The 16,622-nt window shown below is 41.8% G+C and overlaps 1 protein-coding gene and 1 long non-coding RNA gene across 2 annotated transcripts; one reads left to right on the top strand and one right to left on the bottom strand.

Moving 5' to 3' along the window:
* Positions 1–1,904: 1,904 nt before the first annotated feature.
* On the bottom strand, positions 1,905–6,969 carry LOC123661740 (1-acyl-sn-glycerol-3-phosphate acyltransferase alpha-like). Its single transcript, XM_045596685.1, has 5 exons — positions 6,779–6,969; positions 5,851–5,984; positions 5,140–5,321; positions 4,802–4,970; positions 1,905–2,095 (listed from the first exon to the last, which is right to left on the bottom strand). Exons 1-5 carry the CDS (start codon positions 6,967–6,969, stop codon positions 1,905–1,907), a joined length of 867 nt encoding a protein of 288 aa, XP_045452641.1.
* A 1,281-nt stretch (positions 6,970–8,250) lies between these two features.
* Positions 8,251–10,011, top strand: LOC123665280. Its single transcript, XR_006745026.1, has 2 exons — positions 8,251–8,307; positions 9,753–10,011. It is a non-coding gene; the product is annotated as an uncharacterized LOC123665280 (long non-coding RNA).
* The last annotated feature ends 6,611 nt before the right edge of the window (positions 10,012–16,622 follow it).

Genomic DNA, 16,622 nt, shown 5'->3' with positions numbered 1-16,622 from the left:
CGTACCTCAGATATCCACAGATATTCGTGTGGCAAGGACGCGTTTGGATCGTGTGTGTAATTTTCTCCGTGGTGAAATTTACAAACACGTCAAAGTTTTAAAGGTTAGTATTTAAGGTTGTATAATTTTATAAATAGTAATAAATTCCGTTATATTTTTTATCACGTCTATATACTGGGTCATTGAGTCTGCATATAGTTGTAAATAGATGCTATTTTGTTTATAATTTATTTAAAAAATACGTGGGCATCTATCCCAATCACAAAGGATAGTTGCCCTGATTTTTTGAGGTATAGGTGCCCTTAGTGCCCTTATCTATCCCTTCATTCACCATATACAGAGTAAGTTTATATGTATAATTTTTTTTTGTGTCTGTTATATTTTTTATGTATTTACGTATATTTATGTTTGGATGTTTTAGTGATTCTAGCAGAACTATGCCACGAAAATATAAAAGAAAGGAAGAAATGCGAGCTCGAGTATGTTCTTGGACTATAGAAAACCTACAGTCAGCTTTCGATGAGAAAGTATGATTGTGCAATGTGCATGTTGACACTTGATATGAATATTTTAGACCAACAATTAAGAATTTATACTTTTGTTGAATAAATGCTTGTAGATATGGGAGAAAGTGATAGTGCGACAAATAAGAGAAGAATGTGAGGTCACACAGAACCAATTTGGATTTATGCCGGGCCGGGGAACTACGGACGCCATATTTGCACTCCGCCAATTCTGCGAAAAATATCAACTCGCACAAAAAGACTTGCATATGGTGTTCGTGGATCTGGAAAAGGCATACGATAGGGTCCCCTGTAAGGTTCTGTGGTGGGCTATGAAAGGGAAAGGAGTGCCAGAGAAGTATGTACGACTTGTTCAGGCGATGTATGATAGAGCTAGCACCCACGTCCGGTCCGAAGCCGAAGTAACTGGCAAGTTCAATGTGGCTGTAGGTTTGCACCAGGGGTCGGCTTTAAGCCCGTATTTATTCCTCCTAGTAATGGATGTTCTAACATTAGACATACAGGAGGAAGCACTCTGGTGTATGCTGTTTGCTGACGACGTTGTTCTTGCACCCGTGACAGAGAAAATGAGGAGCAATAGGTTAGCGTGGTATGGGCATGGGGATGAATGTCGAAGGACGAAGAGCGATCGGCAGACCGAAAAAGCGATGGATGGATTGTGTGAGTGAGGATATGAGAAAGAAAGGAGTAAACACTGAAGTGACGAATAATAGAGAGGAATGGAAGAGGAAAACATGTTGTGCCGACCCTACATAAGTGGGATAAGGGCAGGAAGATGATGATGAATAAATGCTTGTAAAATTTAATTAAATATGATATATATATATATATATATATATCATGTTGAAACTTAAGAATTTATATTTTAGTTAAACAATAGCTCTAAAAATTTAATTAGGTATAGTAATCTGTGTGATATAAAAATTATATTCTAATTATAACAATTAAAAGATATAAAAAAAAAACAAATTTTTTTCATTGCTATGGCCCATGTTTCTTGGAGACAATCGATGTTTTACAAACCTAACCTAACATTTGGTTTGGGTTTTTCGTTTACACGGTTTAAAGGGCATCTATCCTACTCACTATTTTCATGGTGGGGCAACTATCCATATAGGTAGGCATCTATCCTCAAAAGAAAGGGTTCACGAAAAGCTAATTTCTGCTTAATCTGCATTGGCTAGGTTGAAAAAAAATAGTCATAATTCAACATAAAGGTTTGAGCTAGCTACATTAATAAAAATTATTCGTATAAAAATCATATTTTTAAAATTAGGTGGCTATTTCAAAAAGTGAGGCATCTATCCCGGTTTTACCCTATACGTAGTGATAATGCGTTATAATAATATTGTTGAACAGCTTATCTACACTCTCTTCTTTCTATCCTGTGGCTATATTGTGGTCTTTGAATGCGTGTATGTAATCAGGTGGCAATGCACTTAAGACTTCCTTCATGAGATCTTTGTATTTTTGATTCATTTGATTCCACACTCGTTCCATTAGATCCGGCACGTCATCCATTGTTAACCCCTCTGTTGACACAGGCTCCAAACACTCTACGATTATGTGTCCTGTAATAATTTAATCTTATAAATGCGAGGGCGATTCTATATTTTCTAACTTTTTTTTTGTCTGCAATAAATTTTAAAGCAAAGCATTAAGTTGATGAGCCGAAATTTATAATACGTAGATTAAGATTTTGAAAGAGATATAGATTAGGTACACTATAAGAATAGGTACGAACGGTATACACGAAGTTATGTCTTTTTCACACTACTAGACTAGCAAACAAGTAAAAGTCCATCTGATGGTAAGCGGTAACCGTAAAATGTGAATATTTTATAATATATTTTTTTATCAACACCAGGACCATTCCAGTGAGGGTACTTCAGAAAAATAATATCAGAAAAACAATTTTTGCGGTGCCGTACCTTAATTTGCGTGACGTTTTTGGTATAATTTCAATTTAAAAACTATTCATTCACATATAGATAATACCAATAAATAATCGTTCTAATTACATATTTTATAATACAATAAATAACTTTTATTCATACCCACTAGGTACATATGACAGGGATTACATTACAAAGACTCTGCTAATGTTTTTGATTTGTACATTTAATTTGCTTCAGCAATTTCATGAAGAACTTAAAGAAAGTGATAATAAAATAAATAACTGCGAATGTTGGTTGGTACAATTTATATAAAAAAATATACTCTTTATTGCTTATGCTTAGTAAATATATACAAATAAATAAAATTGTAGTATCTGTTTGTAATATCATAATAACCATTTTTTACTAAATGCGTATGGATGTATACACGGTATATATACCAAAATAACATTTTACAATTTTGGTCTCTCTGTCTGTCTGTTTGTTCCAGCTAATCTCTGAAACGGCTGGACCGATTTTAACGGGACTTTCACTGGCAGATAGCTGGATAAGGAGTAACTTTTAGTAATTAATTTTGTAACTCAGTTAACAATAACTTTTTTGTTAAATTCCACGCGAGAAGTCGCGGGCACCGCTAGTATAGCATAATTTTTTTATTAAAAAAAATCTTGATATGATTACGATACGATTGGGCCTAATGTTATTGTGGAGACTTAATATTAATATAATTACTTTATATCTATAAAAAATATCAAGTTTACTCGCTGACCCTGTCTTAATCAGATAAGTTTTACGTAAACATATACATAATAACCGCTCTGTTGTATTGCTGCAAGTAGTCGCCTAAAACATTGACGGTTTGCGTGTTTGATTCCAGCTCGGGATGGATATTTGTAATTGTACAAATTGTTTACGGTTTGGATGTCTGTCCTTGTAGGTCTCCCCACCGTGCCTCGAAAAGCACGATAAGCCATCGGTCTCGGTTTTTATCATAAATACCTGATAGCGATCGTTACTCATAGTAGTCGCAGTGGAGCGGCGTGGTAGATTAAGCTCCGATTCTTCTCCTACATGGAGAAAGAGACCTATGCCCAGCAGTGGGATGTAACAGGCGGAATTCGAAACACACACATAATTAACTATACTAGTCAGGTACTTGTCTCAGAGGTACGATATGGTATGATCGATAGCTCTAGGTTGCTGGTTTAATCCTGGGTTAGCATAAATCGAGAGAAAACCTTTAGGCATATTTCAGAAGGAGTTTTAAGACTTGTTCATTTTTTTACGTGGGGAAAATCCAGCATGGATACCCTCCAGCGCGGGGGCGCCAGAGGGTTATGTCAGACTCCTACTGACTAAAAACCACCACGTGTGAGCAGTCATCTGCCTCGGTGGGGCGAGATGGGGTCGCGCTAGCATTCGCCACCTCGCCTCAGTGGTAAGCCCGGACAAAACCTCCGGGCCCCGGCATAATGGTGAGGTGGTCTCGTTCACAACAAGGCCACCCCTCAGATGTATGGGGTCGTGTCGTCCGGCCAGGTCCACCGTCCACCGCCGCAACAGGGTGTCCTGCGCCAGCTTCTGCATGCGTGCGAGCTCCTCCCACATAGGGGGCTCCCCCCGGGATCTCCTCATCGCCACAAAATAATATGTTTCGGCAAGGATCTCCGCCTGCAGTTCCCAGGGGGGATCGCCGGCCAGCACGTACGCCGCCGTCCAGGACACCGTCCGGTAAGCGCGTATCGCCCTTGTCGCGATGACCCGCTGCGGTCGTCGCAGCAGGGTTTTGTTGGCGCGACCGAGGGCGTCCGCCCAGACGGATGCCCCGTACATGGCCATACTCCGGATGACGCTGGAGTACAGCCGACGGCACTTGGCACTCGGACCACCCACGTTTGGCAGCAGCCTTCCCAGTGAGGCGGCGGCTTTCACGACTCTTGGGGTTAAAGTGGCAAAATGAGCCCCAAAAGCCCACCTCCCGTCCAGGGTGAGACCCAGGTACCTCATCTGGGTCCCCACCCGGACCGAAACCCCATCCAAAGTCACCCGCGTACCTGGACGGGGTCCCCTTGAGGCCCATGGAACAGTAGGACCTCGGTCTTCGTCAGGGCGATTTCTAGCCCCAGGGCTACCACAACGTATACGTATACGGCTGACCATAAGTGTTGTGCCGGCCGCGGCCAACCGCATTACTTCCGCGAGGTCTCTTCCTTTGGCCACGACTAGGGTGTCGTCGGCGTAGCACGAGACCTGCACACTTGCGGGCAACGTGCCCCGAAGCACCCAGAAGACTTGTTCATGCGCCAACCTCTTGCCCTTTTCCTAGAGGTGACTTTACGAATTTATAGGCTTACATTTCACCACATTATTCCAAGGTACCTTTGTTAAAGATGTATTTCTTTTCAATAATAAAATAGTATGGGGAAAAAACCACCGGTATGATTGGTCTTTGCGCGGCAACGGCAATGGCAAATGCTCCTTTTTTAAAGGGTAATAATTTATCATTTTCTTTATTCCTTGTTCCTTCAGGAAACAGCCATATTTTTGTCTAAAATAAAACACAAGTCATTAAAAATTAGTTTCATTAAATTTACATATTAATAATAAATAAATTATTATTATGAAATTATTTATTTTCTTGTCATAAGTTATTTATTACGAATATCTTATTTAGAAACAGGATAAGATTACAAATACTTAAAAGATTAGGTAGGTACCTTCTGCTTAACCATAACTTCTGAGGTAATTTTAAGCTGCTCATATGCATCTTTTGTATTCTTTCTATCAATGAACACTACCCCTGCTAAATAGGCTGCTAATCCGAATGGCCATACATAAAATATTTCTTTTTTTGCTACAGGCGCTAACTTACCCACCGCACCCCATATGTTAAAGAGACCTAAAAATTATTATCAAGTTTTAAATCCTCGTTTTATTCAATGTTAAAAGCTTACAAATATTTTGCTACATCCACAAATACACGCTTGTTCTTTACTGAGATTATAATTAATTTGAATATGTCAATGTTCTCTGTGCCTTAAAATTCGTAGAAATTTAAGAAAATACTAAAAATTAAATATTGTATGCCAATTGTATAAATTGTAACACTAATTGTTTCTCGACGACGCTTTGAATTAAAGATGATGAAGGCACTTAAACGAAACCGGTCATGAATCCAATTTCCGCTTGGATTGGATATTTCTACTTGTACAAATATTTTTTTCCTGCCTGGGTATATGTCCTTGTGTGTCTACCCATCGTGCCTCGGAGCCAGCAGGAAGCCGCAGCTCAAGAAAGCGACAGTTCCGGTTGTTATCATGGACACCTGATATATAGTTATTTATGATTGGAAATATATCTGCCAACCCGCAGTGGAGCACGGTGGTGGATAAAGCTATATTGTACTATGGGATAGTAGAATAATGTACCTAAAATGTCTAGAGATGACTGATGGTTAGAAATAATAACGGCTCCTTCATTTTTAGATAAAACTTTCCCGTTACGTAAATTCCATTTTAGATTTAAAACTTTTGTTATAGGTTTTATGAGCCAGGCACCAACTCTGAAAAAAGCATAAAATATTGCAGAGTTAATTTTGATTTAGCTTTAATATACTGACATTATTAAAATTTGTAGACATTTATTAGATAAAAATAGAGTACATATTCTTGAAAAAAGTATTTTTTTTATTTTTTTGAAAATATACGATAAGGTTCAAGTTGAGAAACGTTCTATACTTTAGCAGTTTGTGTCAAAACATGAAAAACATTTCGTGCGTGTGGGTTCGATGTCATTGATATAATAAACCGCTGTCCAAGTCGTTTTCGGGCGTTTCATAGTAAAAGTGAAAAGAGTGGGTAATACTATTTCGGTGTTCTAAGTTACATTTTGAAATGTAAATGACTATGAAGGTTTATTTTTTATTTTTTCAGACGTATAACTAGAAATTTTCTCTTTCAATAGCACGGAGGCAGCTTTTCAGTTAAGCGGACATAATCAATTATCGAAAGTTTAAAATGACACGGTTTATTGACAAACAACAATAGAGTTCATTCACACTCATTGATCTATAAAATAGATCAATGTTCACACTCTTTGTTGTCGTATGACTTACTAAACGTTAAACTTGACTATAGATGACATCATCCCGCCATGGTCAAATTAAAATGTGTTCTAAGTAAAAGTAAATTCAAATTATGATCCTGGGTCCTATGATTTAGATAATGTATATTATATAAACTAATATACAATTTTTTTAATTACTGTAGTCATAGAAAAATATTTCAGTGTTACTACTCTACCTATTTTAGTAAAAGTACAGAACAAAGTTTTTAAAACATTGCAATTAAAACTTACGCAGCGTTTTTAACATTTTTTGGGTTAAACAAAAAGAACGGACAAACAATGCATGCCATGAACGATCCATATAAATAAAAGAGAAGAAAGTAAAAATAATATTTCGTTTTACTGGGTTCACTGCTTATTAACTTTTTTAATACATAAATAACTAAAATCACAGCCGATACGAAACAAACGTTTTCCCACATTTTGCCACGAATTACTTTAAATTGAACAACGACATATGGCTCACCGCGATACACAGTATACTAACTGCCCTTGTGTTATTATCAATCATAAAATATTAGGGGTTTCGTTTCCTCGATAAGAAATATTTACGTATAAAATTAATTTAAGTGCGTGCTCATACAAATATCTTATATTATTATAATCACATGTACACTTTTTAATCTTATTAGAAGATAAAAAAACATTAAATCGATTACCCGCTGGAACGTAATTTTAAATTATTATTATTTTAGCCTTTTGAAGTTGATATATTTTTTAAATAGTTTTTAAAAAGACCATGCTGATATTAGAAATATTATATTGCTAAAATACTTTTTATACAGAACCAATGTTATATAAAAGAGTTGTTAATTTGAACCTTTTGTTTAGTAACTGAATCATACTAATGCTATTCTCGCATCTGCCGATAACGGTGTTATCACAGCCAAGTTATCAGTTTTCTACTTAATCTAATGATCGAGTTTTAATTACGACGGTTATTTCACGATAGGCGATTTTTCAACACTTATATTTATTATCTATACATATCTATACAAATAAATAAAATTGGTGTGCTTGTTTGTAATATTAAAACAACCATATACCAAAATAACATTTTTTTACAACTTTAACATTTTTTTACAACTGTCTGTCTGTTTGTTTCGGCTAATCTCTGAAACGGCTGGACCAATTTTGACGGGACTTTCACTGGCAGATAGCTGATGTAATAAGAAGTAACTTAGGCTACTTTTATATTAGAAAATTATATATTTTATAAATCTGCGAACTGAACAAATAACTTTTTTGTTAAATTCCACGCGGACGAAGTCCGCTATCGAGATATATACTGTATTTAAAAAAAAGACTTTTATACTTATAAATAAATAAGTAAATAAATAAATAAATTGAAAGTTCACTTGAAACTGTAATTATAATACTAAAGTTTAAGTTTTAGATCATTTAAACCAGTGGTCATTAAATTTTAACAAGTATCGCTCTTATCGGTTAACATTTTTACCTCAACATTCAACTAATGACCCGTTTTAATTTCAATTAAATGAGTACTAATTATTAGTAAAACCATTTTCCGCCTTGAGCGAGTTAACGATCATTTTACAGCACAGCCATTAAAAGTTCGTTATACTTTGAGATGTGTAAAGAAGCGTTGTTTTTGTTCGCTATTTACATTTTTTGTTTATCTAGCGCAGAATTAAAAATCACAACCGCAAAGTCGTATCATTATCCTGAACTTTTTAGAAATCATGTGTATACTTCGTTAAGTAAGATGGGAGAGGAAACGTTCTTCGCTATCGAGATACGTGTGTATTTTTTTTTGTATAAATGTTTTTTTTTTTCGATAAACATACTTATAAATAATACATATATAAATATATAAATAAATATTTATATTACACCCAGACTCGGGGTGGGAATCGAACCCACAACTCTCGGAGCAGAAAGCAGGGTCACTACAAACTGCGCCAACGGGCTAGTCAAATCTTTAAATTTGTGATTTAAGATCCATCCTGTGCAGAAAAGCAGGGACAATGCATACCAAGAGTCAAAATCTATTTTAATTCTTTTTATTTATTAAATACTTGAGACCTTCGTGGTACGTTCACTTGGAAAATTCCTAATTTCTAAACTATACAAACAAATAAAAGTGGAGTGTCTGTTTGTATTATTAAAATAACCGCTTTTACTAAATGCTTATGCTAAATGTATACACGGTACTTATATGCCAAAATAACATTTTTTACAATTTTTGTCTGTTTGTGTGTCTGTCTGTTAATCACTGTCAGCCGAAAATCTTTGAAAGGGCTGGATCGATTTTGATGGGACTTTCACTGGTGGATAGCTGATATAATAAGGAGTAACTTAAGCTATTTTTATTTTAGAAATTTATTTATTTTATAAGTCTGCGACCTGAACCATAACTTTTTTGTTAATTTCCATGCTGACGAAGTCGCGGGCACGCACAGCTAGTAATATTATAAATGTGAATGTAAGTTTGTTTGTTACGCTTTCACGCGAAAACTACTTACTTATCGATAATTATGAAACTTTGTACACATATTTTTGGAGGTATTAGAAGTAATATAGGATCATTTATTTAAAAAAAAATCAATGCGAACGTAGCCGCAGCCGAAAGCTAGTATTTTAATAATATATAATGAAAAAGAGGCATTTGTGTGTTTTTTAAATTATAAAAATTCTTAAAAAATTCTGTGACGTAAAATGGTTCAATAAGTAAAATTATTCAGAGCTATGGTTCCTTTATAGCTACTCAATACTCTGAGGAAGTAAAGATTCAAAATAAAAATAAAAGTTTAGGGGGCGTTTAGGGGGATATCATTAATACCCAAATAAATACATTCATATAGATAAATTAGATAAATTGTTCGTACGCCTGTGCATTAAGTTGAAACTTATTATTAGTTAGTAATTTTCTTTTACACAACTAGGTCGAAAACAAGTGTATGGTCACATAAAGGTAGCAAAAACCACATTTTATTGACGCCTGCAACATCAAAAGCGTTGCCGACTCTAAATCCCTAATTCTAGTCGTGCCCTACCTCAGTTGTTTTGTGTCATTAGAACTATATTTGTATTACACTCTATAACATATTCTTTAAGTGAAAATATAAATTTTATTTATATAATAATGTATAAATATTAATTTATTAATACTAAATTGCGATACAATCAGTAGAAGGCATAAATATGTATATTTCGTATCAATGTAATTTATTTGTGATTTAAGATCCATCCTGTGCAGAAAAGCAGGGACAATGCATACCAAGAGCTCAATGTGTGGAGAAGAAAATGCTCTATATATCAAGAGCGTGCTATAAACGAGATTTAGTTTGTTGTTACGATAATACAATCCGTTTCCCTACAATTGAACACGTTACTGAATCGAAAAACTCCACGGATGAATAATCAAGTCCTAATAATCTAATATGCCTTCTGCAACTGAAATTTTAATAAAGATTGTTTCATGAAGTGAACTTATCATTGAAGTTAAGTATTATTTTATCCATCCACCCATCCATCCACCAGCCCTTAACAGTCCACTTCTGGACATAAGCCTCCCCTATAGCTCTCCGTCCGGTTCTGCGTTCACTGAATCCAGTGGTTTCCAGCTATCTTCTTAAGGTTGTCACACCATTTGGTCGTCCACCTGGTTGGAGGGCATCCTGTGTTCCTTTTGCCGAGACGTGGAGGCCATTTGAGAACCTTCCTTCCTAGTGACCTTCGTCCGTCCACGGATCTCATCATTCCGGACTCTTCATGTAGACAAATACCAACCATAGCTCTCTCCATCGCTCGCTGAGTGACCTTGAGCCTATGGAAAAGGCTAACGGTAAAAAAGCACGCCTCAGCGCCGTTGGGTGTCATTGGCAACACACACTGCTCACTATTGAAACACTGCACAATATTGAAAAACTTTAAAGCGCAATATCTCGGCAACCGCTGATCGTAGCGAGACGCGGTTTTCGATACCGACCTTCCCTCATTGAGGGCTATTAATCTAATTATAATTGACGACTCTACGTAGAGTCATTGATCAAAAAGTAGAGTTTTCTCACTTTTTGTTAGTTTGTAAGTTAGATTTAGATAGGTTTAGGACCCAGGCATATTTGCCTGACTTATACTTACATATAGGAGCAGTCTCTGTTTTTTTTTTTACAACCGCTATTGCGGGATTTATACACTTGACAAATTTTTAAATTTAACCATACAAATTTATTTCGACACTGTTCCTTTTAATCATTAACGCGACCCCCACTATAACGATGACTACCAGGACCCCGCCAAAACAACAAGAGGTGATTAATTCACCCGTACCCTCCCCCTCCCCCAAAGGACTCAAAAAATCGGTCCGTAATAGCATCGAGATTATAGAACAGGTCACCAAAGATTCTGCTCTCGAAAAGCCACAGGGTGCGCCGACCACATCCAAGCCGAAAGTGCAAATAGCCCGGAAAGTAGCGCATAGCCCAGAAGGGGGTAAAGCGCGGACATGCACACCAATAGCGACCACCTCAAAGAGTAAAGCGCAGGTTGCATTCGTTATTTCCCCTGGAAGGCCAAACAAATTTACTCAGCTAAAGCCGGGTAAAAGGGGACCGGTTGCCGGGGAGTCAAATGAACAAACAACCCCGGAAGTAGGGAATAGTCCTAAGGAGGAGGGAGAAGTGCAGGCACATACATCCACGGGGACCACCACAGATAACCGAGAGTGGGCAGCGACCGAGCAGATGATTAAAATAAGAAACGCTGTCCAAAATTTTAGGAACTTAAAAAATGAATACAAAAAGGACATACTAGAAGCGCTGAAAGTGCTCGAGAAGCTGATGGCTGACTCCGAGGCTGACCTCAGAACCGAGAGGGCACGAAAGGGGGGCGGGGGTTCCGTGGACGGGGCGCCGGCGAAAATAAGCGCCGACGCCACGTTCGTGGTCCCCCCGGACCCCAGTCTTAGCAGAAATCTCGAGGCGCAGCGCCAGCTGCTCCTGGAGACAAATGAGAGGATGAAGAGCCTCCAGGAGGAGCTGGTGAAGTGCAGCCAGACGGTTGAGGAGCAGCGGAGGAGTTATGCCAATGTGGCCGCTTCAAGACCGCAACATCCCGTGAGGCCTGCGGCATTGCACTCGGTGGTGGTCACCTCAGTGGATGCCGAACAAACAGCGGACGAGGTCCTTGACATGGTGAGAAAGACCATCGACGCCAAAGAGGGGTGGGTTCAAATCGACCGGGTCCGGAAAGCCAGAGACCGGAAAATTATCATGGGCTTCGGGACTGTTGAGGACAGGGCGAAGGCAAAGGAGAGACTGGCGAAGGAAGGAACGGGCCTCGTGGTCGAGGAAATGAAAAATAGAGACCCATTAGTAATAATTAGAGGCGTTCTGAAAGTGCATACGGATGACGAAATTATAAAAAGTTTGAGAAACCAAAATAGGCATCTCTTTAGCGACCTCGACCCCGGGGAAGACCGCCTTCTAATAAAATATCGCAGGAGGGCAAGGAACCCGCTCATGGCCCACGTAGTCCTCAGCGTATCGCCCAAACTCTGGGCGAGGATAACAGGAGTAGGCATGGTCCAAATCGACCTGATGAGGCTGCGGGCGGAGGACCAGTCTCCACTGGTCCAGTGCACGCGCTGTCTCGGGTACGGCCATGGGCGGAAGTACTGTAAGGGCCCAGCGGACCTTTGCAGCCACTGTGGCGGGCCACATCTCAAAGCTTAATGCACGGAGGACCCGGCGGTGTCGCCACCTTCCTGCCGGAACTGTCGTCGGGCGAAGCTCGCAAAGTTCGACCACAACGCCTTTAGCGACGACTGTCCCGTCAGGAGGAGGTGGGATGACATCGCCCGCTCCTCCGTAGCGTATTGCTAAGGGCAGGCCGGTAGACACGGTGGCTCTAAATATCCTCCAGGCGAACCTCCAGCGCAGTAAGTTGGCATACTCCGACTTCCTGATCGAAGCCTCTAGCCTGCGTACGCGGATTGCTCTGGTACAGGAGCCATACGTCGGCGGTATAAGGCGTGTGAAAAGTCAGAGTGGGATCAGGGTCTTCCAGTGTGCGGACGATGGAAGTGGGACTGTCATGGCCGCAGTCATCGTATTTGATGCGGACATTCACATCACGCAGTACCCGAAACTTACCACGAATAACATCTCTGTGGTGGGGATCTGAGTTCGCAGCTGGGAGATCATCCTGGTCTCATTTTACTTCGAGCCCAACCTGCCGATGGACTCGTACCTGGCACATCTGCGCCGGGTGCAGCGCGAGACGGGAGGTCGGAGTATTGTTATTGGGGGCGACTCCAATGCCAAATGCGTCTGGTGGGGTAGTCCCGTGACGGATCGCCGCGGCGAAGAACTGCACGGGTTCCTGGAGGACCTCGGTCTCTGAACCAAGGGGAAACCCCCACCTTCGACACTATCCGGGGCGGCGAAAGGTACAGCAGCTATATTGATATAACTGCTGTATGTATATGACCTGCTTGGCTTGGTGGACGGCTGGCGCGTGCGCGAAGACCTAACCAACTCGGACCACAACGCCATCACCTTCCTCATTAATACCAAACACATTAACACAAACACCATCAGACACACAACCAGAAAATACTTCACAAAAAAGGCGAATTGGGCCCAGTTTCGTGAGAAACTGGGTCAAATTAAAACGTAAGAACACTTCACAATAGACACAATTAAAAACATACAGACACAAGCATAATTAGACTCCGCAATAATTCAACTAAACAACATAATACAAAAAACATGCACAAAAACAATACCGCCAACAAAACACAGGGAGGTCCTTGCGATGCCGCGGTGGAACGAGGGGTTGGCAGTGCTTAAGCGCGAGGTGGCCACCAAGAAAGGTAGGATCAGATGCGCGGCGCCGGTTAGGCGTCGCAAGGTTGTGGGAGAGTACCTGGAGGCGAAGAAAAGGTACGCGACCGAGGTAAGGCACGCGCAGACGCGCAGCTGGGTTGCCTTCTGCGAACACCAGGATGGGGAATCTATGTGGGGAGGGATTTACAGGGTCCTCGGCAGGACCTCCAGGAGGGACGTGGACCCACCGCTGGTGGTAAACAATATGGGGTTAGATGCTAGGGGCTCGGCCCGACTCCTGGCTGAGACCTTCTACCCGGAGGACTCCGAAGAGGATGACTCCGAAGAGCACCACCGGGTGAGGGTCTTGGCCCGGCGGACCGACATCGAGACTTCTTCGGGCCAAACTGACCCTCCATTCACTCACACAGAACTGAAGTTGGCTAGTCGGTCGTTTGACCCGAAGAAGGCCCCAGGTGCGGACGGTTTTACTGCCGATATATGTCTGCACGCAATCCAATCGGACCCGGACCTTTTTTTGTGCGTCTTCAACAGGTGCCTCGAGCTCCGATATTTTCCTAGGCCCTGGAAGGAGGCGACGGTCATCTTCCTCCGGAAACCCGGGAAGACCGATTACACAACACCTAGATCATATCGTCCAATCGGTCTCCTTCCGGTGCTTGGAAAGATATTAGAGAAAATGCTAGTCGCCAGGTTAAAATACCACTTGCTGCCCAAGCTTAGTACTCGCCAATTTGGCTTCATGCCCCAGCGGAGCACCGAGGACGCCCTCTATACCCTAGTTAAGTATATCAGAGATAAATTAGAAGAAAAAAAGATAGTTGTCTTGATCTCGCTGGATATAGAGGGCGCCTTCGACAACGCTTGGTGGCCTAAAATAAGGGTAAGGTTGGCTGAGAAAAGGTGCCCCGAAAACATTCGGCGGCTCTTGGGCAGCTACTTGAGCGACAGACGTGCCAGAGTAAGGTACCTGGGGGAGGAGCACATAAGAGACACCGGGAAGGGCTGCGTGCAGGGATCTATCGGTGGGCCGATTTTGTGGAACTTGCTCCTGGATCCACTACTTCAGGAGTTGGAGGCCAAAGGCGATTACGCGCAGGCGTTCGCCGACGATGTGGTGTTGGTGTTCGAGGGTGAAACGGCCCTCAAGATCGAACGTCGGGCCAATGCCGTCCTCGAACGTGTGAGGGCGTGGGGAGCATCTAATAAACTTCGGTTTGCGCCCCACAAGACAAACGCTATGGTTGTGACGCGCAAGCTGAAGTATGACACCCCGCGTCTTCACATGGGCGGGGTCGACATTGTGCTGGCGAGCGAGATCAAGCTGCTGGGGGTCGTTATAGACCACAAGTTGACCTTCAACGCCCACGTCGCGAACGTCTGCAGGCGCGCGCTCGCCTTTTACCACCAGCTGGCCTGTGCAGCTAAGGCCACTGGGGTCTCCATCCTGAAATAATCCGCACTATTTACAGGGCGGTGGTTGAGCCCGTGATCTTGTATGCGGCTGCCGTCTGGGCGCCGGCCGTGGACAAGCTCGGTATTCGCAAGCAGCTGAACGTGGTCCAGCGGGGCTTCGCGCAGAAGCTTTGCAGGGCATACCGAACCACCTCTCTGAACTCCGCATTGTTGCTCGCTGGGATACTCCCCCTCGACCTCCGCGTCCGCGAAGCCGCGAATCTGTACGAGGCGAGACGGGGGGTCCCCCAGCGGGTGATAGGGGATCGAGAGGTGGAGCGGATGTCCTCGGCTCTGCGGTCTCCGCACCCCGCCTCTCATATCGACCTCGAGTTCAAGCGCCTGGCGGACCAAGAACAGTTCACCGCTAACAGCGAGCAAGCTTTTAATATCTTCACGGACGGCAGCAAGATTGAGGGCAAAGTGGGCGCGGCGTTGTCCGTATGGGCCGGCGCCGCCGAAACCAAAACCCTCAAGCTTGCTTTGCCGTCCTATTGTACGGTTTACCAGGCGGAACTCTTGGCGATATGTCGGGCGGCACGGATGGCCGCAGACACCTTGGCTGGATCAGTCGGAATCTACTCCGACTCCTTGTCGGCACTGCTCACGCTGGAGAACCCGGTAGCCCCCCATCCCCTGGCCGTTGAAGCGCGGGGACACCTGCGAAGGGCTCTGCTCCGGGACAAACGTGTTAGTTTGTTCTAGATCAAAGCCCACGCAGGGCTAGAGGGCAATGAGCGTGCCGACCATCTGGCCAAGGAGGCTGCGCTGAAGTCTAAACGCGCTTTTGACTACGAAAGCTGCCCGGTTTCATTCATCAGGCGGAGCATTCGCATGCAATCGCTTGATGAATGGAACCAGCGGTATCGTGCCGGCGAAACGGCCGGTGTCACCAGGGTGTTCTTCCCTGACGCGATAGCCGCATACAGAATCACGAGCAAAATAGGGGTGGACTGGTTCGTCACCCAGGCGTTGACGGGGCATGGCGGATTCTCCGAATACTTGTACCGCTTCAAGTGTAAGGAGAGTCCGTCGCGCGTCTGCGACCCTGGATGTTCCGAGTCCGTCCTCCACGTCCTCCTGGAGTGTCCAACATTTGCCTACGAGAGGCTAAGCTTAGAATACAAAACAGGCGTACAAATAATAGAAAGGAACTTGTGCGAAATAATTAAAAATAAGCAAAATAGAGAACTGTTCCTACAGTATTGTAAGAAAATAGTAAAAGCTGTAAATATAAGAAATAAGACTCAGTAAAATTATGTTTTCTAAATATAATTGTATATTAGGTATAACATAAGTAATAAAGATGTAAGTAGGAATAGAATAAGAGACTAGAATAGCTTCCAAATGTAAAATTAGTTTTAATTTTTATTAGAAGTAATAATAAGTATATAAGAGAATCTGTAATGTACAACCACTGTAATATAGTAAAATAGTATTAATAAAACATGTAAATAAAATTATTGTACCCAAACACCACTCATTTCCCAAGTGTTTATTAATTAAGTAATAGAGTAGTAGTAAGAAATAGATTAGATGGGAACCCACCCAGTGTTTGAATGCAGACAGAATGAAAGAAAGAACTAGTATGATGAATGAAAGTACGAGAGGAATAACTGCGAGAACTGGAATGATTGAGTAGTTTAGCACAGTCTCACACCCTAGTGTGGGGGTCTAGAAAAAAAAAAAAACACACACACACTGCTCAAACAATTTTGTCTTCAGAGACTGAGGTATTCTGGAAGAGAAGATATTTTGTAATTTCCCGAACGCTGCCCAACCGAGTTGGATTCTAAGAGTTACTTCTC

Source organism: Melitaea cinxia, chromosome 2, assembly GCF_905220565.1.
Source record: "Melitaea cinxia chromosome 2, ilMelCinx1.1, whole genome shotgun sequence".
Taxonomy (NCBI): domain Eukaryota; kingdom Metazoa; phylum Arthropoda; class Insecta; order Lepidoptera; family Nymphalidae; genus Melitaea; species Melitaea cinxia.
Note: the sequence above shows the minus strand (reverse complement) of the source record. Positions and strands in the feature narration are given on the sequence as shown.

What these genes read in the sequence shown, in the direction of transcription:
- LOC123661740 (XM_045596685.1), bottom strand. Translation starts at nt 6,969, where the DNA reads ATGTGGGAAAACGTTTGTTTCGTATCGGCTGTGATTTTAGTTATTTAT. An exon ending in GTCATCTCTAGACATTTTAG is followed by an intron (nt 5,322 to 5,850) that starts GTACATTATTCT and finishes AATAATTTTTAG; the next exon opens with GTCTCTTTAACATATGGGGT. An exon ending in GAAATACATCTTTAACAAAG is followed by an intron (nt 2,096 to 4,801) that starts GTACCTTGGAAT and finishes AAATTATTACAG; the next exon opens with GACACATAATCGTAGAGTGT.